The following is a 24,362-nucleotide window of genomic DNA, read 5'->3' on the forward strand; positions in this document are numbered from 1 at the left end:
ATCAGTGCTTAAGGAACAAAGTGTTGTGCCCTCCTCTAAAGAACTAGCATATCAACTTCATGACCTGCCAGGGGTTGCAAGTTTGGATGGCCTGCATATAATCTAATTCACTTCTTTCACAGGCAGCTAGCCAGAATGGCTTAGCAGAGCTTAGCAGAGTGAGTTATCTGAAGTCATCAGTGACTATTTTGACATGACATTCTTTCTAGGATATTTAAAAGAATTGTTATAAATTACCAATTAAAATCAGTTTGGAGTACATGTCATGAAATAATGTATTTTTTAAATATGATGTTTGTGCGGGATTCTCACTCTTGGACTCCAGCTCCCTAGTATAAAATAGGAGGAACTATCTCCCCAAGGTCTGATGGTTTTTAAGACTAAAGGTTAGTGGTAAAAGGTAGGGAATCCAAGGCACCACCTCCACTGTTGTTTCATGCCCAAAGTTTATATTGCTTGTTCACATTATTGTTATTGGACTTGTTCTTGTTGCCTGTTGAGGTTGTTGTTTTGGGGTATTCCTAGAGCTGCTTACTCTTCACGAATTAGAATCTTGGCTAGAAGATATCATTAGAGAAGGGGGAATACTGATTCTTATTCACTCAACCTACTTACCTCCTCTCAGAGTTCAGAAGGGAATTTTTTCTTACTTTTGATATTTTATTGTGCTACCTTTTGCCAGCTTACATTTTCAAACATTTTGTTTTGTTATTGGCTAATTTTTGTTTGTTTTTTCCCCTTCATTTCCTACTTAATCAGGACTGGATGGTTTGAAGAGCAGTAAGTTAGTTCAGGTGTTTTGTATGACACCAGTTGGGGAGGAAGGAGGGATTGTGCTCCTACTCACTGCCCTTGGTGGGAAAAAAAACCATCAAGAGTTTAAGATGTTCTGCCTTTCTTGAACTACAGAGCTGAGACCCAGATGTGAGAATCCTAAAAATAGCATCTTCAAGGAAGCAGAATTACAAGGTAGGTAATATTCTTGTTTTGGTTTTTATTATAGGTCATCACAGAAGCACAATCACAAAATGTTGTTTTGACCCTGATAACGAGAGAGTCTCTTCAGTATCATCTGATAAGACCATCAAGCTTTGGGATATTATAGCACAATCCACCACTATCACAATTGATGAGTAAGAAAAAATAGTATATCTATATTAGGCAAGATTTATATGTACTTTTAAAAAGTATCAGTGAAATTTGTGTTACAACTTATACTGGGAAAATGAGCAGTAATTATGTAACCAAATAGCATAATACACATGGAAAGGCTGAATAACATACCATCTAAATACACGTGTAAGTGGGGAATGATCCCGCTATTATGGGGAACTGTCCTGGCTTATACACTACCCCATTGAAATGGGCCTAACGAAGGGTCTGAGTCCTCTCTCCCACTTCCCTTACCCAGAGGCCTGCCTGACCGCAAGGGCTCCCCTTCCACTCTCCTGTGTGGCAGAGTCCTCGTAACCCCAACAAGACTAGGCCCAGGATTCCTGAGGGGCTCAACCCCCAACCTTGTTGTGGTCACTTAGGGCAGGGGCTAGGGTGTCCCCACTCCAGGGTGCTCTCTCTGCACTGGACGCTTCCCTGACTCACTGATCATTACATACAGTTCAAAGCAAATACAATTTATTAAGCAGCAATCAATTTTTAAAAATAAGGAAAAAATGGGAAAGGCTCAAGGAAAACATATAACGCTGCTCTGTGGCATGGGAACATCACAACCAGCACTCTCTGGAATGTAAGGGAAATTCAGTCTGTTCCTCACAAGTCCCAGGCCCCTTCTGAGCCCCTGGTTGTGCTGTAGGGATGGTGTGGGCCACGCTCTCAGGCTTTAGGTGGCAGGACCCTTCTTCCCAGCATAGCCCCCACCCTGTCAGGGTTACAATCCCCCTTCAAGTCTGACCTGCAAGGCCTCTTGGCTGGGGGTGTCTCCCTGCACTGGGCCTGCTGCCCAGGGTCGCCCTTGCTCTCGCTAGCCGCTCACTGCACCCAGCTGTGGACTGCTCCAGCCCCAGCTCCACTCTGCCTCAGCACTGCTTCTGCTGCTGCTGCTCTGTCTCCAGCTCTCTCTGGGCTGCTTCGCTGGCCCCCTTGCTCTGGTTATTGCAGCTCTCCTCCCAGCATAGGTCTGCACTTTGGGCTGCTTTTGTGACTCTGCTCCCAGCAATGGCCTGCTTCCTGGGCTGTTTTTCTGGCCCCTTTGGATCTGGCACAGCTCTGCTGCCCAGCTCAGCTTGGGCTCCTGCATTCTCCTTAGCATGGTCCCACGCTGTCGACCCAGGCAATTCCAGTTCACCAGGACGGACCCCTCTGGCCTCCTGACTCCCTGATTAGCTTCCCCGTCCTGTCAGTCAAGCCGACCTGGAGCATTGGCCTCTCCCCATTGTTCCTGGGGACTGTCAGTCTCAGGATCCTGATTTCCCATCGACCCTTCCCCTTTCTTTTGGTACTGGGAGCTAGCCAACCAAAACACCCCCACTGAGTTTTAGTAAGGGGACAATAGTTCACTTACACATGAAAAGGTTAAATAATATGCTATATACAAGCTTCTTGATGTGAATGATAGATGAGCTGCATCTGTAAGCATTAACTAAAGCTAATCATAGTTTATAGAACAATAGCATGGGGAATGTGCTGTTGAACTGGAAGCTAGTTACTGATGTTTCTCAGGACTAGCAACACTGAATAATAACATTAACAAATGTGAAGAAGATGAAACACCATTTAGCATGGTTCGGATCTCAAAAAGGACTGCAAAATGGAACATATACATAGTACAGGATATATTTTTGGAGAAGGATAGGTTTTGATCTGAGTGTGGAATCAGAGTAAAATTATCTGGAGCGAAAACTCACAGCTGGTAATTCACAATCTAGAGTTGATGGCTTATGAATCTGAAACTCAGGTGGAACCAAAAGGGCAAATCTTGAGAGGTTCAAACTGTCCCTTCATCATTCTGAGGTAAATAGATTGACTTCTGTGCACTGGCTGGAGGCATTTCAGATGAGAACATAACACCTGACATCCATTCTGATCATAGTGACTGTAAAGTTCCTATAGCACTATTCTTAATATTAGGGATTTCCCTAATATCCAGGCCACCTTTCTGTTGCTGAGTGTGTTGCTGCATTTTATTAGTGTATGTGCATGTATCCTGATCCTGAGAGAAGCCCCCACAACTTCCACTGAAGTTCCTTATATAAAGATAGAATGCTATTGTCTGTGTAAGAAGGGAGTATGCAACAAATGAAGGTATCAGATGAGCTACTGAAAAACATTAACAATGGCGTTAAACAAATTCAATGGTTCTGGTTTTAAATCATAAAAGCATTAATCATAAATTGTATAAAAAAGTTACCCTTAAAAGGATTAGGAATTTACTTAGAATGGGAGACACAGAGCTGGAACATTTTACTAATCCTTCTTTTAAATTGCAATGGATATAGCATTGTTTCCTGCAGAGATGCTTGTAATCCCTTCCCACTGCGAATTGCAGGAATTGCTAAAGTCCTGTCAGGTTCTGGAACTTTGAGATTTCTTTCTTGAAGTCCACTCCTTGTTCTCAAAATCTGAGTTCATTCTAGAATTCAAATCACTAAATAGTTTCATGACATATAGAGAGAGAAAGATGGATACTGTTTATTTGAAGGCATCCATAGCTCACCCTTCAATGTTGGCTTTTAATTAAACTTGTGTGTAGTGTAGTAATCAGAGGATTTTTTGTTACCCTGTGGGTGACAAGAAGCAGGTGATAAGCTGTACTTAAAACTTGGTTAGTACTCAATCCTGTGAGATGTTAAACACTCTGACCGCATCCAGAAAAGCACTTAATCACATGCTTAACCTTTGGCAAATGAGAAGTCCCAGTGACTTTTACAGAACTACTCAGATGATAAAAGCTAAGAATGTGCTTAAGTGCTTCACTAGATGGGGCCAGAGTGCTCAGACCTTGCAAGATCAAGCCCTTACAGCATTCTAATGGCTTTGAAAATCACAGTATCCTGGTACAGTCATTTTCACTTGTATTTCAGGGCACACACCAATGTCATCTCAGACTGCTGCTTCACCATAGATGGTCATTACTTGTGCACAGCATCTTGGGATAAAACCTTAAAAATATGGGATATAAAAACAGGGGAGTTTCGTTATCATGGACCTATTTGTTTGAACCAAGGTCATGAAGGTTCTGTTAGTTCCTGTGTTTTTAGCAAAGATGGTGAGTTATGTTAAATACCATTATACACATTTTTTAAGTATATACATGTAGGACATTTCAGATAAGTCACATGCCAACCATATGACTAATTTATTTCTCAATTCCAAAATTAAATGTTTTTCATTCTGATTAAATGGCTACACACATAATGTAACTAAATTGAAATTGATGGTCTGTATTTTGCTTTACTCAGACATCTGAAATGCTGCTTAATTGATATAATCAAAGATTTTCTGTAAAAAGATCATGATTGAGAGAATATAGTAGAAACAAACTACTGAGCCACCTAATGGACTGAACGCTTGCTATTACCCACCTGGTAATGGTTGTAAGGCACTCTGAAAATATAAAGCACTATATACAGTATAAGGATATATATTATTATTGTTAAGCATATTGAATGAGAGAGAGGATGTCACTGTATCTTTAGTCAGTACCTCCAGGAGTAAAGTTTCTGCATGGTTCAATTAACATTTTCCAATAATGTGATATTTCAAAAAAACATCTTTGTGGTATTTTGTGAGATACAGTAGAAGAGCACTATGACTCCTCTGTATAAAATGGTTGATATCTTAATACTTTTGTATCCCAGGTAATAACTGTGTCCTGGACTAAATAATCTCTGAAGCTGAAGCTTAGATGTTAATTTGCCTGTGATAGTGCTATTGCAGAGTTAATGAAAACACCATCAACTTGTTATATTGAAATGGCATCTAGCTTCTTTGCTGTGCTTGGCTACTACAAATCTTCATGCCTTGATTGGCTCTCAGAACTTCCCATCTTTATACCCAGAACAAACATGGCCTTTTAAAGTACTGACCCCTCTTCACCTTGTGATCCCATCTAAACCCAGTCTTCTCAGTTTGGTGACTTCAATCCTAAACTACACACTTCGGGGGCGGGGGGGAATTCTGGGAATGAAAACGTTGAAGGTGGTAGTACTAAGTAGTTTGGCAGTAGCATTCATAGGGATAGTAGCTAACTTGCAGATAGGCCTCTGAATATTGGTGTTTGGAAGTATCACCTCTGATTCAAAAATCTTTATTGTGGTTCATTCTGTTCAAAGCTAATCTGATAGGGAGATTATTACAAGAAAGTTTTCTTGACATTTTCCCACTAGCTCTGCCTCATGTTAGAAGAATATGCTCTAGTTTGGAGTTAAGGAAATAGATTTACCTCAGTAAAGGTTTTGGAGAAGCTCCTAGAGCAGGGGTGAACAAACTTTTTGGCCCGAGGGCCACATCTGGGTGGGGAAATTGCTCGCAGGGCCATGAATGTAGGGCTGGGGCAGGGGGTTGGGGTGCAAGAGGGAGTGCAGTGTGCAGAAAGGGACTTGGGGCAAGGTGTTGGGGCAGAGGAGTGGTGTGGGGTGTATGCAGGGGCTTGGGAAAGGGAGTTGGGGTGCAGAAGGGGGTGCACAGTGTGGGAGGGGGCTCAGGGCAGTGGTGCAGGGAGGGGTGCGGCGTGTCGGAGGGAGTTGGGGTGCAGGAGGAGTTTGGGGTGCGGGCTCCAGCCCAGTGCCGCTTACCTGGAGCAGCTCGGGGGTGGCAGCAGCGCACTCCGGGGCCAGGGCAGGCTCCCTGCCTGTCTGGCCTGGCCCTGCGTTGCTCCCGGCACCATGTCCCTGCGGCCCTTGGGGAGGGGGGCCAGAGGGCTCTGAGTGCTGCCCTTGCATGTGGGTATCTCCCCTGAAGTTCCCATTGGCCGCGGTTCCTTGTTTCCAGCCTATGGGAGCTTCGGGGGCGGTACCCACAGGCAAGGGCAGTGAGCAAAGCCCTCTGCCCCCCCTCCCCTAGGGGTTGCAGGGATGTGGTGCTGGATGCTCACTGGAGCAGCGCAGGGCCCTCGGCAGCACAGGGATGGCAGTCCGTCGTAGTTTGCCCACCTCTGTCTTAGTGAATGAAGTGTATTTTAGCCACTGGTTCTCAACTGCAGCAAGTACTAAATTTACCAGTAAAAGAAAAGCTATAGTAATGAATAAATGTAGTTGTTTTGCTAGCCAAAGCTTAGTAATTTTAAAAATAACTTTTTGCTATTTTAACTTTTTTAAAATAAAATGTCTCATCAAGTTTCATATCATCAGCATTTTCTTTTACTTTGTAAGCTCCGTTGTATTTTTGATAACAATTTTATGCCTATGTTTATACTCATTTAAAAAATCCATGGACTTTCATTACCTTATAGATTCATAGATTCTAGGACTGGAAGGGACCTCGAGAGCTCATGGAGTCCAGTCCCCTGCCCTCATGGCAGGACCAAATACTGTCTAGACCATCTCTGACAGACGTTTATCTAACCTACTCTTAAATATCTCCAGAGATGGAGATTCCACAACTTCCCTAGGCAATCTATTCCAGTGTTTAACCACCCTGACAGTTAGGAACTTTTTCCTAATGTCCAATCTAAACCTCCCTTGCTGCAGTTTAAGCCCATTGCTTCTTGTTCTATCCTTAGGCCATGGCTACACTTACAGTTCTGCAGCGCTGGTAGTTACAGCTGTGTTCGTACAGCTGTGTAGGGCCAGCGCTGCAGTGTGGCCACACTGACAGCTACCAGCGCTGCAGTGTGGCCACATTTGCAGCACTTGCAGCACTGTTGGGAGTGGTGCATTGTGGGCAGCTATCCCACAGAGCACCTCTTCCCATTTTGGCACTGTGGCTTGTGGGAAGGGGAAGGAAGTGTGCGGGTCTTTCCGCTTCCTGTTCCAACGCCCCGTGGTGCTTTGCTACATATTCCAAGCAGTTTGGCAGCATTGTGAGTCTGCAGCGCGATTTCCGAGATTTCTGTTACAAATGGAGCCTGAGCTGCTGAGGACCTTGCTGATGAATGTTGCCAGCACATCATGCATGGCAGTGGAGCTATTCCTTCAGCTGCAAAGTGACAGTGAGGAGTCAGACGATGATATTGAAACACCTGACGCTAAAGACACTCAATTGCTTGTGGCAGTAACAGACGTGCTCAGCACCGTGGAACGGCGCCTTTGGGCTCGGGAAACCAGCACTGAGTTGTGGGATCACATCGTCCTACAAGCCTGGGATGACGAGCAGTGGCTGCAGAACTTTCGGATGAGAAAAGCCACTTTCATGGGACTGTGTGCTGAGCTCGCCCCTACCCTGCGGCGCAGGGACACGAGATTGAGAGCTGCCCTGCCAGTGGAGAAGCAGGTGGCTATTGCAATCTGGAAGCTGGCAACTCCAGACAGCTACCGATCAGTGGCGAACCAGTTTGGAGTGGGAAAGTCCACCATTGGAATGGTGCTGATGCAAGTTTGCACAGCCATTAATCGCACCCTGCTAAGAAGAACTGTGACTCTGGGGAAAGTGCAGAACATTGTGGATGGCTTTGCACAAATGGGTTTCCCTAACTGTGGAGGGGCAATAGATAGAGGGGCATATTCCTATTCTGTCACCGCCCCACCTGGCATCAGAGTACGTTAATCGCAAGGGATATTTCTCCGTGGTTCTGCAAGCGCTTGTGGATCACCATGGGCGTTTCACTGACATTTACTCAGGATGCCTGGAAAGGTGCATGATGCACGTGTCTTTCGGAACAGTGCCGTGTTCAGGAAGCTGAGGGCCGGGACTTTTTTCCCAGACTGCAAGATCACAGTAGGGGACGTCAAAATGCCCACTGTGATCCTTGGAGACCCCGCTTACCCCTTAATGCCTTGGCTCATGAAACCATATACAGGGAAGCTTGACAGGAGCAAGGACTGATTCAACTACAGGATGAGCCGGTGCATAATGACTGTGGAGTGTGCTTTTGGCCATTTGAAAGGCCGCTGGAGGTGTCTTTATGGGAAGCTAGATTTGGGGGAAAGCAGCATCTCTGTTGTTATATCCGCGTGCTGTACCCTCCATAATATTTGTGAAGGGAAGAGTGAAAGATTCAGTGAGGAATGGACCTCCGAGGTTCGATGCCTAGAGGATGAATTTGCACAGCCAGAGAGCAGGGCTACTAGAGAGGCCCAGGAAAGGGCTTCAAGGATTAGGGATGCCTTAAGGGAGCAATTTGATGCTGAGAGCCAACAGTAATGTTTAGTGCCTTTGCTGTGCTCCTTTCTAGCTTGGGGTACAGTATTTACCACTTTCTGCAATAATAAAAACTATTGTAAAAGCCATAAAATCCTTTATTCAAAGTACAGTACATAAAAGGCCCGGGGGGTTAGGGTGGTGGACTGTACATTCAGAGGTTTGAATATGTCCTGTTTGGATTGCTGTTCAATGTCTGCTGCACTTCAGGGTTACTATGCTGCAGAGTAATGGGGCTGGAGTGCACAGGGTAAGGATTGTAGTTATCAGGGCTGGTAGGTGATCGTACAGGTGTTGGGGGCAGCTGGGGGTAATAAGAAACTGGCTGCTGGAGAAAGGTGTTTTGTGCAAATACTGGGGAACAAGAAAGAGAGCTTCGGGAGAGTTGTGGGTTACCACGGTACAGATCTGCCTGCATGGCTACGAGAGACTCAAAAGAGTCAGTTTGGCGAGCCAGGAGGCTTATCATGTGCTTTGAGGTTTTTTTGGTAGCCAATTCCTTTCTCCTGCTTTGTGTTTGCCTCCACTCATACATTTTCTCTCTCCATTCCTGCGTCTTCCTACTTTCTCTGTTGTAGTGATTCATAACTGCTTTGATCAATTCTTCTTTTGATTTTCGTGGATTTTTTCTCAAGTTCTGCAAGCGACGTGAGGCCGGTGATCCGGCTGCATTAGTCAAGGTCACTAAAAAAAAACATAGCTAGAAACATGTAATACACAGAAGCTATATTGTTTATTATCACACAGTGAAGGAGTTTGTAGACTTTTTGTAGCATCATTCCCACATACCTAACATAATACAGAGAGGCCAGGGAAGCGAAGGCATGGCGAGCAATAGGGTGAGTGTTTCTGCCCCGACTTCACCTGGAGGGGGAACTGACTGATGGCTCACTGGGGTTTATCTGCACTGGGTAGAGGAGGTAGCTGGTGGCCTGCACAGGGGACAGTAAGGAACATGAAGCTGTCGAGCTGCCGGCGGGGGGGGCCGAACTGTCGGCCTGCTGGGGGGGGAGGTGGAACGCACAGCAGTGCTGGCTACCTGCTGGAAGGGGGGTGGGGAGACCGGAATGCACCGCGATGCTGGCTACCTGCTGGAAGGAGGGGGGGAGACCAGAACGCACCGCGGTGCTGGCTACCTGCTGGCGGAGGGGGACGGGACGGGGGACCGCGAACCTGGCGCCCTGCACTGAAGTATCCCTAAATTCTCAACAGAGTTTCCTACTGCCAGATATATCACTGCTGCGTGTTACCTGGGAAGAGAAGGAGGGTCTTCTACAGCAATGTGGATTCCGCCCTGGCCCCTATGCAGCTTGCCTGTGTGCAGCCATGGTACCCCCACCCCTCGCTGCACAGTGGATCGGACGAGTTAGCCGGACCGGGACGAGGACCACGGTGGCTCTCCCTATAAACTTGCGAAAGCACATTGCCCACGCTCTGGCTGCAACTTTTCAAGAGATTACCGAGGCTGATTACAGAGACGTGATAGAGCAAATCAATGGGCTATTCCAAGTTTAGGCATGCATGCAGGCAGCCATAACCCAAACCGTCCTCTCCCAAAACATAAAATCTGCTTACCCCGAGCACGCTCCTCTGCTTCTTCTTCACCAGCAACTTCCCGCTGCTGCGACTGGCTAGCCTCCTCCTGGCTTGAGAAGAGCTCCTGGCTGCATGCCTCCTGGGACTCCGGGGTGTCTCCCTCCACCCCAGTAGCCTGACTCTCGGCTTCCTCTACATCCTCCCCCACTTCTCCCTGCTCTGAACTCTCCATCGTGCTCCTAGGATTGGCAGTGGGGTCACACCCAAGTATGGCATCCAGCTCCTTGTAAAAACGGCAGGTCGTGGGGGCAGCTCCTGAGCGGCGATTTCCCTCACGGGCTTTGCAGTAAGCACTGTGCAGCTCCTTAATTTTTACCTTGCACTGCAACACGTCCCGTTCATGGCCCCTTATCAGCAAGGACTGTGATATCTGCCCATAGGTATCATAATTTCTCCAGCTGGCGCGCAGCTGTGCTTGCACAGCTTCCTCACCCCAAACACTGATGAGGTCCTGCAGCTTGGAACTTTGCCATGCTGGGGCTCGTCTGGGGCGTGGAGGCATGGTCGCTGATTGATTGCACTCCACACCTGGCTGAGCAAACAGGAAGGGGATTTTTAAAATTCCCGGGGCATTTAAAGGTGGGGTCAGCTGAGCCCAGAGCAGTGGAGTGTGCAGGATTACCAGAGAGGCTTAAAAGGTATTCTGGGATACCTCCTTATACCCCGGAGGTCAATAAAAGCGCTGGTGGAGTCCACACTTGCTGACCAGCGCTGGATCACCAGCGCTGGAATCGCTACACCCGAGGCTCGACCGGGTGTACAGCCAGCGCTGCAACCAGGGAGTTGCAGCGCTGGCCGTGCTTTGCAAGTGTGGCCACATCCTAAGTTGCAGCGCTGTAACCCCCTCACCAGGGCTGCAACTCTCTAGTGTAGCCATGGCCTTAGAAGCTAAGGTGAACAAGTTTTCTCCCTTCTCCTTATGACACCCTTTTAGATACCTGAAAACTGCTATCATGTCCCCTCTCGGTCTTCTCTTTTCCAAACTAAACAAACCCAATTCTTTCAGCCTTTCTTCATACCTTGCTAGAGCTTAACAAATACCAGTGCATTATTTAAATTCTGTTAACAGTCTGACTCAAGTCTGGATGGGGCTTGTTCTGTTAGTCTGTATGAAAAAACCCAGAGAAATAATATGGCATCTAATTTTGTATTTTAGCATCTCTTGTAGTGTCTGGAGCATATGACAAAACTATAACTCTGTGGGATGCAGGAGCAGGATATAAAAAGCTAGCGTTAAAGGTACTAAATTCCTATTTGCTCACTAGTTTAGTGAGAAGCTATACAAATGTACAACTAGTATGAGTATTGTGTATCTCTTTTACATTAACTGACGTGTGTGTCTTTTTCTCTCTCTTCCCCACACCCTAACCCTCATAGACATAGACAAGAATCTGTCATGTACTGTATGTAACTTTATTTTCCTGGAGACAATTTATTCTTTGATAATTACCGACTATTTTCTTTGTCAGGTGTGTTATTAACATACTACTAGCTTTCTGTCTTACTGCATCAGCTATGTTAGTAACTGCATTGTGTAGAACAGCATATTTACCTTGGAAGATCATGACTTTCCCCCAGTAAGAGACTGGTCAGTGTGTGTATAAATTTAAAAATGCTATACCCCTTTGTATGTATATATGTATCTATATAATATAATGGTCTACATTAAAAAAATGTTAGGTCACAAAGGAGATGCACTCAAAAGTCAGGAAATGCTAAAGTTAAGGTTGTCCATTCAACTTTAACTCTGCCCCCCCATTCGTATCTATTATAATACATCTTTAGTTAGAGGTGCATGCTTAACCACTCTCTTATTCAATGTTCGGGGTAGATGGTGCTTAGTAAATGAGTCAGCTCCCAGCTGTGTGATATTTACTTTATCCTCATCGCTCAGTGTTAGCCCTTGTTTCTCATTCACTCCACACAGTACAACTGCCTCATACCTGAGGCAACAAGGTGGTACATCTGTGGAGAAGCACATTATGGTACATGGGAGCTAGTAAGTTTAGTACTTGATGGTACACATTTTCAAAGGCCCTCCAAAATGTACCATTAAAATTTGATTATTGACTTGAAATGACCAGATGTTAACTGTGGACATGATGGATTTTACCTTTTAAGAGTACAGCTCTTAATTTCATGATCTGACATGATGTCCTTAATCCAGTTTTGGTGACATTAAGATTGGTCTGCTGCCGTGTCTGGTACATTGACTGCCAAAGAAACACACTCCTTGCTTGTGGCAAGTGCAGAATACAGTAGATGCACAGTTACTGTGGGAGGTCAGAGAGATGCAGGGTATCTGTTGCTCTAGTCACTGCAGTTTGCTGGCTGGCTGGTGCAAGAACTGAGTTTAAGGTTTTATTTTGAATGGTTAGGTGTATCATTTTCAAAAGGCCTCAGAGACAGTGACTGAAACTTACAGGTGCCCTCCTTGTGCTCGGGTTCCCATTTTGGAACTGTAAATGAGAAAAGATCAGTATTATAAATCTGAATAAAATTCTGATGACAAAAAACATCAGTGAACTATCTTAATTGCTGAAAAAGACATTTAGCTAAAACATTTACCTTCAGAATTTTGTTTCTTCAGTCCTACTCTTTGTTCATCTCACTTAGAACTGACTCTTTGGTTTTAAAGAACTCACTCTGAATCCAGAATCTAAAATAAGAATTATCCTTCTTGCAAGTGACTGGGTGTGGAAGAGAGCTTGAGAGCACCAACTATCATCGCCACAAGGACTGCTTTGATATGGAAGTTACTGTTATGATCTAGAGTATGATTCAATAAGTCAGTCACTTCCAATGTTATTTAGGTATCTGATATTAATGTCCAATGCATGTGGGTTTTAAAACCTTTCAGTAGAACCTAGCAGTGAATTTAGAATATTAGTAGTGTTGACAGGCTATTTTTTTTGTACTTCTGGCATACTTTTAATCCCATCTTTTCAAATTTGTGTGTGCAAGATGTGCTTGTATTATTTACACATGCAGGTACTATGACTGTATGCATAATAATAGTAATTTTACATGCAATTTTGTAAAGTTCGGCCACAATATGCATAAAGTTGGGCCATGTTATTGGTTTGATGGAGGTTGGGTAAAAATTCATTGAAACTGGTGGGTGTGATAGCTGCCATTCATTCAGGATAAATCTAAGGAGCAGTTAAGCTCCTTTTTGGAGTAAGATAGTTGAAACAATAGGAGCACCACCCCAAAACATAGGTCAAATGCAAGGCTAGTCAGGAGCTGAGCTATGTGGGAGGAGAGTATGGGGAGAAGGGTGGGTCTCTGGTTATTGTTTGATGTAGATGTGCACATCTGTGGGCAGAAGCAGGCAGAGAGAAGCAGCCAAAAAGCCAAGCAAACAGCAAGAGAAGCCCTGGAAATGTTGCTGGGAAAGAAAGCAAGGAGAGGAAGTTTATTGGGTAGAGTGCAAGCTGAAAAGAAGCTTTGAACACAGAGCAAAGAAATTGTCTCCTGTTGTTTGATACCCACTGTGTTCAGGGAAACAAGGACTTTGTGAACATGCTTTGTAAATGAAAACGATTGCATCAAAGAAATACATGACTCTAAAATGGCAAATTTACCATATAGCCTATTAAATAACGTCTTTGCCTTTGTCCTTGTATTTTAGAAAATATGAATGCGTTTCTTTTTGATAAATGTTAATGCATACTTTTCATATGTGAAGTTTGTCTATCAAAATGAAAAACATATTTTTTTTTGAACTGGAGGCGTTTTCTCATTCTATTAATTTTTTAATATACTCACTGTGTGGGTTACTTCTTCATTTTTGGTTTTAGCTTGATTCTCTTCTTGTTGTAGCAGACCTAATGGTGCTCTCACAAATCTCCATGCATCCTCAGTGATCATCTGTGCAGCAGCAAGCAGGACCAGCCCACCCAATGCAGCTGGCTGCCTTCTGAATCATCTCCCTTCCCTTGAAGTGGGGAAAGGCTGGTGGCTGCCCTCAAAGCTCTCCCCCTTGCCATCTGACCCACATCTTCAAACTGCTCTACACTACGTACACTAGAAAACAACTCTCTCCCTGTCTTCTTTTCTCCCTCTCTCCCTCCCTCTCTCTCTCTCTCTATATATATATTTGCTAAATTATTTAAAAATGTAGAAAGGAAAACACACAAACAATTAATCACACACACACACACACAAGGAGGACTGGAACCAAAAATAACTACCACACTATCTGCCAGCACTGCATCCACCAGAACTACAATTCTAACTGAGATGCTGCTGTTACACAAATCCTGGATAGAGGATTAGGCCCTGTCAAGTATATGCAGAAAAAGATTAACCTGATAGCAGCTATTCTTCTGACCAGGGACAAGTGAGCATGCATAGAGATTTTGCTTACTGTAGAAAGGGCTGCCAGAATGGATTTGTGGGGAAGACAGCTATTTCCTTTATTATAAAAGTAATAAAGTTATTACGTTTGGTCTACAGTTACAATTTGCTTTGCTCCAGGGCCATGGAGACTGGGTGATGGATGTTGCAGTTAGCAACAACAAGAAATGGATCCTTTCTTCCTCAAAGGTAACAACTAACTTACAGAAGTGGTATAGGAAGCTAATTTGGAAACAGATTTCACTATATATTTCAATCTTTATTTTAGAAAAATTATAGTGTATCAGTTGACTCAGTCTTTCATTTGTAGTTTTATGATTAGTTGAAAAGCAATTACAGAAAATATTAAAAGGAATTTTATATTTAGGTGTACATGTTTGGTGTGATCCATAAACTCAGTTTCTAAGATTATTAAATATTTGTGGTAAGTAAAACACATTTTTGCTTTCAAAGTAATGGCAGATTTAAAAATAATGCCCTCTCTTATCCAAGAGGTTTTCCTGGCTTATAAATAGAGTTATTTGTGCTTTGTGCAACTGATGAGGCCTTTATCCATTGGATAAATACTGTAGCTTACTGTGGTGCTTGACCAGTGATAACATGTATATACATGTCCTAATTGTAGTTTCTGACTTTTAGGATGCTACTTTGAGATTATGGAACATTGAAAAGGCTGATCACGTTCCTGCGGCAATAGAAAGCAGAAATACAAGAGGCTCAAAAATAGCTCAAGTAAGCATTACGTGGAGTTACAGCTGGGTCTGTCCTTTTAGTCTCCAAGTTATACTTCACTCTGTTCAAAATCAAAATAGGAATGGCTGAAGAGACATTGTCAACAAGATTGCTGGGTTCAAAAATTGATTTACCTTATTTTTCTCTTTTGTTCGCAAAATTCATGTAATAATTTATATGCGAGTTGGGGAGGGAGAAGAGAGAATTTCAGAACAAATGCATCAATGCTTTTCTTTCTTTTTTTGAAAAAGTATTTGGTAAGGATGCAGAAGTCCATGTAAAGATGCCATTATATTTTTAGAAACAATAGCAAATCAAATAAAACATTTTTCAAGTAAAAAAATCCTTTGGCTTCCAAATCTGATGCTTAGTAGTATGATTGGCTGCATACAATACTGCTGGCCTCAGGCAGTGGTATTCATGCACTCATGGACATTTTTGGCTCCCTAGTAAACATAAAAAATATTGAGTTTACAAAAGAAGGAAGAGAAAATGTATGAAAATCACTACTAGACGTTAAGAGGAGGGGGAAAGGAGAAATTTTGATGACAATTCAGTTTGTTTTAAACCATGTGAGATTGGGAAAGGGAAACCATCTTTATTTGTTTTATAAAACTCATCACACCCCCAGTGCTGTATAAACTACTACTAATAAATTTGCTAAGGCAATATCACAAACTACAAAAATATACTATAAATTTAAGAAAACTTCCTGCACAATGACTGAATGGGCCTGATTTTGAAGAGTATTGAGCACCCACTGCTCCATTTGAAGCTAATAAGAGCTGCAAGTGCTCAGCACCTCTGAAAATCAGGGCTGCATATTTATAGTTGAGCATCAGTGGTAAAATGATTCATGTCTGGCACATATGATTAACTAACATCCTTTTTGTTGTTTTTTAATTTTATGTTTACATCAGTGTGAAGAATGTGAAAAACCTTTCTCACTCCTACAGTGTGATGACTCTGAAGCGGTAACCAAGTGTGTATTCTGCCGACTGGCTTCTCCTTCGAGAAATATTTTGCCATTACCACCTATTGTAGCACCTGATCTCTAAATTCTTCCCAACAAACTATTTGTGCAAATACAGTTGAGTTTTTAAGCATATGCCTATACATAATTGTGATTATCAGTATATTATATTGCATATACATACAGAGGCAAGGACTTCCTCCATACCCCTGTGCCATTCAGTCTATGTTAAAAAAATAGTCTGCTGATTCATTGTACACATGTGAAATATACATACTGAGTTTTACAGTGTAACAGATGACTGGATCAAGTCCTAAGATTTTAAATCTATTCATATTGTACAAGAAAATAAAATTACAACCATCCCCGTTAAGTGAACGCACTTAATAAAGGTTGTTGTAACAAAGAAAATATGTGACTATGAAACTTGCTGACAGTTGTCCTTAAATTGTCTAAAATAAAACCCTCCTTTTTTTACTCTGGAGTGGAGTATACTAGAAATATTAAAAATATTTGCATTAATTGAAATGCTAAAGGGTTTTGAAATTTGAATGTGGAGAAGGCATTTGGACCATGAGGTTTGTATTTTGCTTCCAACATCGCCTACAAAATGTTTCTAGGAACTTTAAATCACAAGAATACATTATTATTTGTGTTTGACATGACATGTGGCAAACTAGTCCCCAGGACCCAATCCTGCAAGGTGCTGTGCAGCCTCATTCCAGCACCGCTCAAGATTGGTCCCTAAAAGTCTATACCTCTGCACTAGCTCTGTGAGGATGTCAATTAATATGAGATTAGTGTTTCAAGATGTAGGGGCCTCATTAATCAAAAACATGTTTCAGCAGATTATATTATTTTAAAAGGGATCTATAAGGAGAAAAAATATATTGTACCAGTCTGGAATGCAGTTAAGCTATAAAATAAATCGAAATCTATTATGGGTCTGTCTTTCTCTTTTAAGCCATGTGAATTATTTAGCCTTGGTAGCTACAGTTGCACTTGACTCCAAGGAAAATGATTTTTTTAAGTTATAATATGCTTTATCCAGATTTACTGCTTTGAATAAAACAATGAGGTGACAAGTTGCAACATATCCCAAGACATTGTCCTCTTTATTAAATATTGTTGGTTTGCAGTAAAAAGTTGAAAAATATGCAGTTTATATGGTGCTGGAATTATTTTTGGAGAATACATAAAATGTGCCTGTCTTATTGTTGGAGTAATTACCCTTAAATATGAATAATAATAATGAACTAATTTCTGCATGTTTGAAAATAATCTCAGTTTAATTAAATAATATTCTTATAATATTTGATTGGGATTGTCCTTTATTTGCTCTTCCTGTCCCATTTAGCTGAAAAATCAAACCTCTAAGATTCTCCATTGAGGGAGCAAAGCCAATTACTCTATAGAGGGATTTTTTGTGCATAAAATAGTGTGACATTCAGAGACGAATAGGTTGGAAATTTTCTTTTGAAAGGGTCTTTTATTTCCCAAATTAAGAAAGACAAATCAAAAGGATACTTTGCTGTAGCAAACATAAGTCTTATTAAATCAGTTTGTATTTTAATGCTTATTTAACAGAATCAATTTGATATATCAAGACAAAGAATAGAGAGAACTGGAAATTTGACAATTATATCATAGACCAGTGGTTCTCAATCAGGGGTCCACGGCCCCTGGGGGGCCGCAAGCAGGTTTCAGGGGGCCCGCCAAGCACAGACTGCATTAAACTTGCTATGGCCCAGGGCAGAAAGCCGAAGTCCCACTGCATGGGGCTGAAGCCAAAGCCTGAGAAATGCAGCTTTGCAGGGGCAGTTACTCTGCTTGCTACCCCCTGGTGCTGTCCCTGGCTTTTATATTCAGAAAAACAGTTGTTGTAACACAGCTGCGCAGTGAACATAAGACCTTAAGAACAGCTATACTGGGTCAGACCAAAGGTCCATCTAGCCCAGTATCCTGTCTTCCGACAGAGGCCAATGCCAAGTGCCCCAATGGAGTTTTTATAGCATGGTGAGCACTGATCAGTATTTCCCCCTCCCTCCCCGCACCGCCCGGTCAGCTGTTTTGTGGTGTGCTTGAGGCTGGGGCGGGGAAGGAAGGAGGGCACGGCAAGCTCAGGGGAAGGGGCAAAGTGGGGGCAGGGCCTGTGGCAGAGCCTGGGGTTGAGCAATGAGCACACCCCGGCCCATTGGAATGTTGGTGCCTGTAGCTCCAGCCTCAGAGTTGGTGCCTATACAAGGTGCCGCATATTTAACTGAAGAGCCGCATGTGGCTCCAGAGCCACAGGTTGGCCACCCCTGAGATAGAGCATTCAAGAGTTACATAAAAATACTTGTTTGATGAATAATGGCTCAAGAACTACTCAAAACTATCTACTCTGTCCCTCTTGAGCTACTAGCACCATCTTCACTGCTGCCTGACTTCCTGTGTTTTTGCACTTCTCTGCAGGTAATTATGTCTGCTCTTATGGGTCTGCTGTAGGAGAAGAAAAGGCATACTGACATAGCCATGATTTGGTTCTAAGCATGGCCCATGGATTCCTGGTAAATTGGCATAGTGATCCCTGGCTTTACTGTTGAGGAAACCGAGGACCTTTATACCCCTCCAGATCTGATTACAGGAGCAGAGCCACAGATTCATTAGCTGTTGTTTCTATTTTTATTGTAATCAGTTTGCTTGACATAGCACAAAACAGAGTGTTTGCCCCCAAGAAGCTAACGCTGTAAAGTTTTAGCTCTCTGAGAGAGGAATTCCCACTGATGTCTGTGGACATTTGGCATGTGGAGGGCTTATCAGACTTATCTCTAAATTAGAAAAAATAACTTAAATTATATAAATTTGTGTATGTAATGTGTGATCTTTTCAGTCATTAGGATAGTGTGTACTACACAAAAATCATAATATACAAATACCCACAAATACATAATCAGTGGTATTATGACTTACTACAAATGTCTAAAACAAAATTAAATGAAAATGTTAAGGTCCTGATCCTCTACAGAGATCTGCTAGCATGGACTCTGTGCCCACTGGGACTCTGTATAATTGTGTGCCTAGGAAGTTTTGGAACTTAGGCATGTATAATCTTACATGCCTAAATAAGTTTGCCCTGGCAATTTTAATGTTTTGTGCCAATGTTAAAGTGTATGTACATGCACACACTCTTGTGCATCTCAGTGAGTTGCATGTATGGGCAGATCTACACTACAGTGGGGAATCAATCCACCAGCGGTCAGTCTAGCAGGTCTAGTAAAGACCTGCCAAATTGACTGCAGATCACTCTCCAGTCAGCCCCTGTACTCTACCCCTGATGAAAAGAGTAGGGTAAGTTGACAGGAGAGACCCCTCATGATGTAGACCCTGCGGTAACTTGACCTAAGGTACATCGACTGGAGTTGTGTAGCATAGGTCAACTTACCGTGGTAGTGTAGATATAGCCTATGTCTGCGACCTGCGAACCTGCTATTCTGATTCTGGTGCCATAGCTATGCTGCCATATCTGCATAGCATGGATAGAGTTGCCAACTTTCTAACTGCAAAAAACTGAAAACCTTTGCCCCGCCCCTTCTCCAAGGCCCCATCCCTGCTCATTCTATCCCCCTCCCTCTGTCGCTTACTCTCCCGCACCCTTATTCACTCACTTTCACTGGTCTGGGGCTGAGAGGTTTGGGGTGCAGGAGGGGGTAGGAGTGCAGGATGGGGTGGGGATCCGGGAGGGAACTTGGGTGTGTGAGGGTGCTCAGGGCTGGGGCAGGGAGTTGGGGTGTAGGAGGGGGTGAGGGGTGTGAGCTCTGGGTGGCACTTACCTCAGATGGCTGCTGGGATGTGGCTGGCGTGTCCCTCCGGCTCCTAGGCATGGGGTGAGCCCATGGGGGATCCGCACACTGTCCCTGACCCAAGCGCTGCCCCTACACCTAGGAGCCAGAGGGACATGTCAGTACTACACTGGCTGCTTCCCAGGAGCCGCACACAACCGAGTAGGGAGCCTGCCAGTCCTGTGCCAACTGGACTTTTATCGGTGCTGACCGGAGCCGCCAGGGTCCCCTTTCTGACCGGATGTTCCAGTCGAAAACCAGACACCTGCCAACCCTAAGCATACATGCAGTCTACAGCGACAAAAGGTCTTTTTCTGTCACTGTTGGAACACCAATTTTCCAAGCGACTGTCTCAATCAGTGGAAAGATTCTTCCATCAACCTTGCTGAATCTATGCTGGGGTTTAGGTTGACATAGCTATGGGCTCGGCATACCTCCCACCCAGCCCAAATTTGATTGGCCGCGAGAAGTAGCTGCCCCTGAGATGGAGGGCAGCCAGACCAAGCCTGACAGTGAGACACATTGCAAGCTGGCACGTGGGGAAGCCCAGGGCAACTGCCCCCTTTGTCTCCTCTCCGCAACCAGGTGGCCCTGAAGGTGGGAAATGTTCTGTTTCAGCCAGTACAGTGGCTTGAAGGTGCAGTTCAAAGCTGGACAGCCACACGAAACCCTGGCAGGTTACCGTGCTCGGGCCTTGGATTTTCCACCCCCCGAATGCCCTAGCTAGCGTGACCTACATTTTAAGTGTACCGCAGCCCCGGGTGGCAAGGGCTAGGTGGACCACCCCCCCCCCGCTCTGTGCGGGTTGGAGTGGCCGCCTCTGCCTGCGTGGCAGGCTAGGAGCGGGTGTGAGAGCCTGGGGGGCGGTGCCGCTGAGGCGTGGGAGATGGGAGTGAGCGCAGTATTATGCTGCGGGCTCGCAGCACTGCTGGGGCATTAGGGGGTGTCGCTTGCACCACAGCCCCACGCGGTGCCTGCAGCCCCCTCCCTTTGTGCGAGAAGAGCAGCCGTCTGGCTGCCGAGCCATGGATGGGGCCGCCTCGCCGCACAAGGAAGCAGCCGGCGCCGTGGCTTAGTTGGTTAAAGCGCCTGTCTAGTAAACAGGAGATCCTGGGTTCGAATCCCAGCGGTGCCTCTACGGCTGGGTCCGAGTTTTGCCCCGGCTTATTTTTATCTCCGCTCCCTGCTTGTTTCCCAGGGCAGCGGCTCGTGGCGGGGCCGCCGTTGCCAGTGGTTCAGCTGGAGACGCCGCCGCCAATGGAGCGGGGTTTCCCCTTCCGGAGCCAGTGAACGCCCTCCCCGCAGCTATGATCCCGAGTAGCCCGGCCCTGCCCGGCCCCTGCGCCGCTTTCTAGAGTCCCTACAGTGCTTGGCCCCCACTGGCTGTGCCGCGCCCCGCGTAGCGCCTGCCCCCTCCCTGCTGTGCTGCCCCCGCGTAGCGCCTGCTCCCTCCCCGCTGTGCCCCGCGTAGCGCCTGCCCCCTCCCCGCTGTGCCGCGCCCCGCGTAGCGCCTGCCCCCCTCGCCGCTATGCTGTGCCCCGCGTAGCGCCTGCCCCCTCCCCGCTGTGCTGCCCCCGCGTAGCGCCTGCCCCCTCCCCGCTGTGCTGTGCCCCGCGTAGCGCCTGCCCCCCTCGTCGCTGTGCTGCCCCCGGGTAGCGCCTGCCCCAGCCCTGCCCAAGTCTGCTGTGCTGCCACCCGCATAGTGTCTGCCCCCTTCCCCACTGTGCTGTGCCCCATGTAGCGTCTGCCCCCTTCCCCCCCGTGCTGTCCCTGCGTAGTGCCACCCTCCACGTAGCACCTTCTCCCTCCCCACATAGTGCCTGCCCTCTCCCGCTGTGCTGCGCCCCACGTAGCGCCTCCCTCTTCCCCCGCTGTGCTGCACCCCACATAGTGCCTGTCCTCACGGCCAGTGCAAGAATATTTTGCGCCCTAGGCAAAACTTCCACCTGGTGCCTCCTCCCCTACCCCCAAAGCATCGCTTATTATAAACTTTCAAAATGAATACTGCATAATGTGCATTGTTTATTAGAATTAATACACATTTGGCTTGAAAATTTATTAATTTCATTATTTAGTTTACATATTTAATGAAACTAAATAGCTTTGGGTCTCCTGCACATGGCTAGAGTCTCTCCTGTCCCCACTTTCAGATCTGGAAAGGGCTGTTTTGGGGATCAGAGACCAGAGCTGGGAGTCAGGCTCTGGCTTCTATTCTCCACCCTGGCACCAATTCACTGGATGACTTCAGGCAAGTTACTTCCCTGTTCTGGGCTACAGCTCCCCCCAGCACTAAGATGTGAAACGGTTCCTTGCTCCTGGGCTGGAAAGTGCGATGCAGGTGGGAGCGGGTGTCCGAAGGCCTGTCTTCCCCACAGGTGTGAGGCGAGGAGAGTTCCAGCCTCTGTCATGATCATCCTGGTTGCTTTACTCTGCCCCAAGCCAATCGCTGCTGAAGCCCCTTACTCAGCTCTGGCCCAGGGCAGAGGCATCAGTGTCATTCTGGGGCTGATTTTCAGAGATGCTGAGCACCTGCGGTTACCCCAATGTCTGTGGGAACTGCAGGGTACTCAGTACCTCTGAAACTCAGGGTAATTTATTTCAAATGTTGGGCCAGGACTGAGCCTGCAAAGGCAGGTCCATATGCACCTCTCAATCCACAGTAGATCTCCCATCAATAACAATACAAGCAATCAGGAGAATGATGAGGGGCAGTTGGCTCAATGCTGGGAGTGGGGAGGATATGGCCCTAATGTGATCACTGAACATCTACCTAGTAAAGTTACTAGTGCATCTGCTGTCATTCAGTAGGAGAACAAAAATCTCTTGGGTGCTGCAGCCTGCCCAGGGTTCAGCTGCACTTAACCTGAGTGCTCGCACGCTTCCAGTGGTTGTGCACCATGCAACTGGTCACCCATGTTATGTGAAAATCTGGCTCTGACAGTGTTGTAATTAAACTTAACAGTTACTACCGCATTTCCTAAAGCTGTTGTTCCAGGCTGGCTGCAGACTCAGGCAGACAGAACTGTGTCAGCTAGACGCCCATCACCTTTGGAAGATTTTCCTTGTAGCCATAAGGGCTCGAGACAGCCATGTTTCTTCACTGAAAACTTGCAGTGTGCTGCCCCTGAATCCCAGATTAATGCCTTGTATGCGCAGGTGCAGAGCTCAGGGCTTGAAGGCCTCTGGTCTAATGGTCTGAGCCAGTGCAGAACTAGGAGTCTCAATCTCCTATGTTCAAAACAGGACTCTGACAATGACTCCCCGGGTGACCTTGAGCAAGTCATGTCCCTGTTTTCTGCCTCAGTTTCCCCCAAAATGGGGCTCTATTTACCTGCTCCACAGGGCTGCAGGGATGGATGGGGATGAAGCCGAGAGTGGCACATGCTGAGGACGGTTACACTTTTGCAGCTCTTAAACCCAGTATCCTCTCGCAGGGCCATGATCCACTGCCGCAGGTAGCCGTGGTCTTCTCTTCCTTTTGCCCCACCCCCCTCCCGCCGCTGCATTGCTGTCAATAGGGCCAGCTGCAGGCGGGCTGATGTTACCCGCTCTGATCTGCAGCTGGCTGCCTTTGGGCAGCAGCCGCTGCTGCAGCAGGGAGTCTGGGACTGCCAGAGCCGGAAGGAGTGGGCTAGGGAGCGATGTGGCAGCGTGGGGGCTTGCTGAGGAGGCAGCTGTGGACTGATGGGGGATGCAAGTGGGCAGTGATGTGGGGTGCGGCGGGGCCCGCAGTTGGAGAGGATGCCCGCAGAGGTAGGTGCTAATGCTGCTGCGAGCAGCCTGTCCCGTCGCCGGGAGCAATAGTGTAAAAAAAAATTGGGGGGCACCGCTTTTTGGCATCCCCAAATCTTGGCGCCGTAGGCGGCCGCCTAGTTCGCCTAGTGGTTATACCAGCCCTGCCTGCCCCTCTCCTCTCCCTGCCCCCCACCTGCTGTGCCCTGCATAGTGCCTTCCATCTCCTTCCCCCTGCCTGCTGTGCCGCACCCTGTGTAGTGCACCCCCCTTCCCGCTGTGATGCTGAACATACACAACTCCTGTAGGCAGAAGATGGATCCTCCAGCTGCCAATGTGCTCAAGCTGGTAGGTAGCTGCTCTCTGGGAAGCTCTTGTCCCACCAATAGCTCCATCCTTTATAGGAGAAGGAGCTAATGCATTCACTAGCAGAAAGTCTGTAGTGGTGGTTCTTCCGTATTTACTGGTTTGTACCAGTGGGCTTATTTTAACCATCCTGAGTATCTGTAACCAAACTGTACCTTAAGTTTAGAGAGTATGACATGATCCTTTTTTTTTGGTCAAATAAAAATGACATTTTAGCATATTAAATTTAGCTGATGTGTTTTATATGTCCTTTTCTAATTGTTTGAACAAGAGATACTAAGCTTCTCTTTTGATCGGAAGAGCAAGGTTCAGAAAAAAAGGACAGAAAGAAAAGTTACCTCTATACACTGCTTCCCAGAGTGCCTTTAATGAGGCCAGAGGGTGTCTAAATGAGTTAACAGGGTTTTCTTTGTTTAGTGCCATTTCAGTAATTTCAAAGCAGCATGTATTATTAAATGCATCAATTTAACATCAAATGGGTAATGGATATAGTGGTTACTTATTATTTATGGTGCATGTTATACATT

General features: G+C 45.7%; 1 protein-coding gene and 1 non-coding gene across 2 annotated transcripts in view; both read left to right on the forward strand.

Moving 5' to 3' along the window:
- WDR88 (WD repeat domain 88) overlaps positions 1-16,106 on the forward strand; it is a 33,433-nt gene extending 17,327 nt beyond the window's left edge. Inside the window, exons 6-11 of the mRNA XM_030581982.1 lie at positions 1,004-1,133; positions 4,038-4,222; positions 11,006-11,088; positions 14,332-14,400; positions 14,851-14,943; positions 15,864-16,106. Of these exons, the coding sequence (XP_030437842.1) occupies positions 1,004-1,133; positions 4,038-4,222; positions 11,006-11,088; positions 14,332-14,400; positions 14,851-14,943; positions 15,864-16,001 (698 nt within the window). The 3' untranslated portion in view covers positions 16,002-16,106. The remainder of the gene's footprint in view (positions 1-1,003; positions 1,134-4,037; positions 4,223-11,005; positions 11,089-14,331; positions 14,401-14,850; positions 14,944-15,863) is intronic.
- Positions 16,107-20,798: 4,692 nt separating this feature from the next.
- TRNAT-AGU lies at positions 20,799-20,872 on the forward strand. The gene has a single exon. It is a non-coding gene; the product is annotated as a tRNA-Thr (tRNA).
- Positions 20,873-24,362: the final 3,490 nt, after the last annotated feature.

This window comes from Gopherus evgoodei, chromosome 12, assembly GCF_007399415.2.
Source record: "Gopherus evgoodei ecotype Sinaloan lineage chromosome 12, rGopEvg1_v1.p, whole genome shotgun sequence".
Lineage (NCBI taxonomy): Eukaryota > Metazoa > Chordata > Testudines > Testudinidae > Gopherus > Gopherus evgoodei.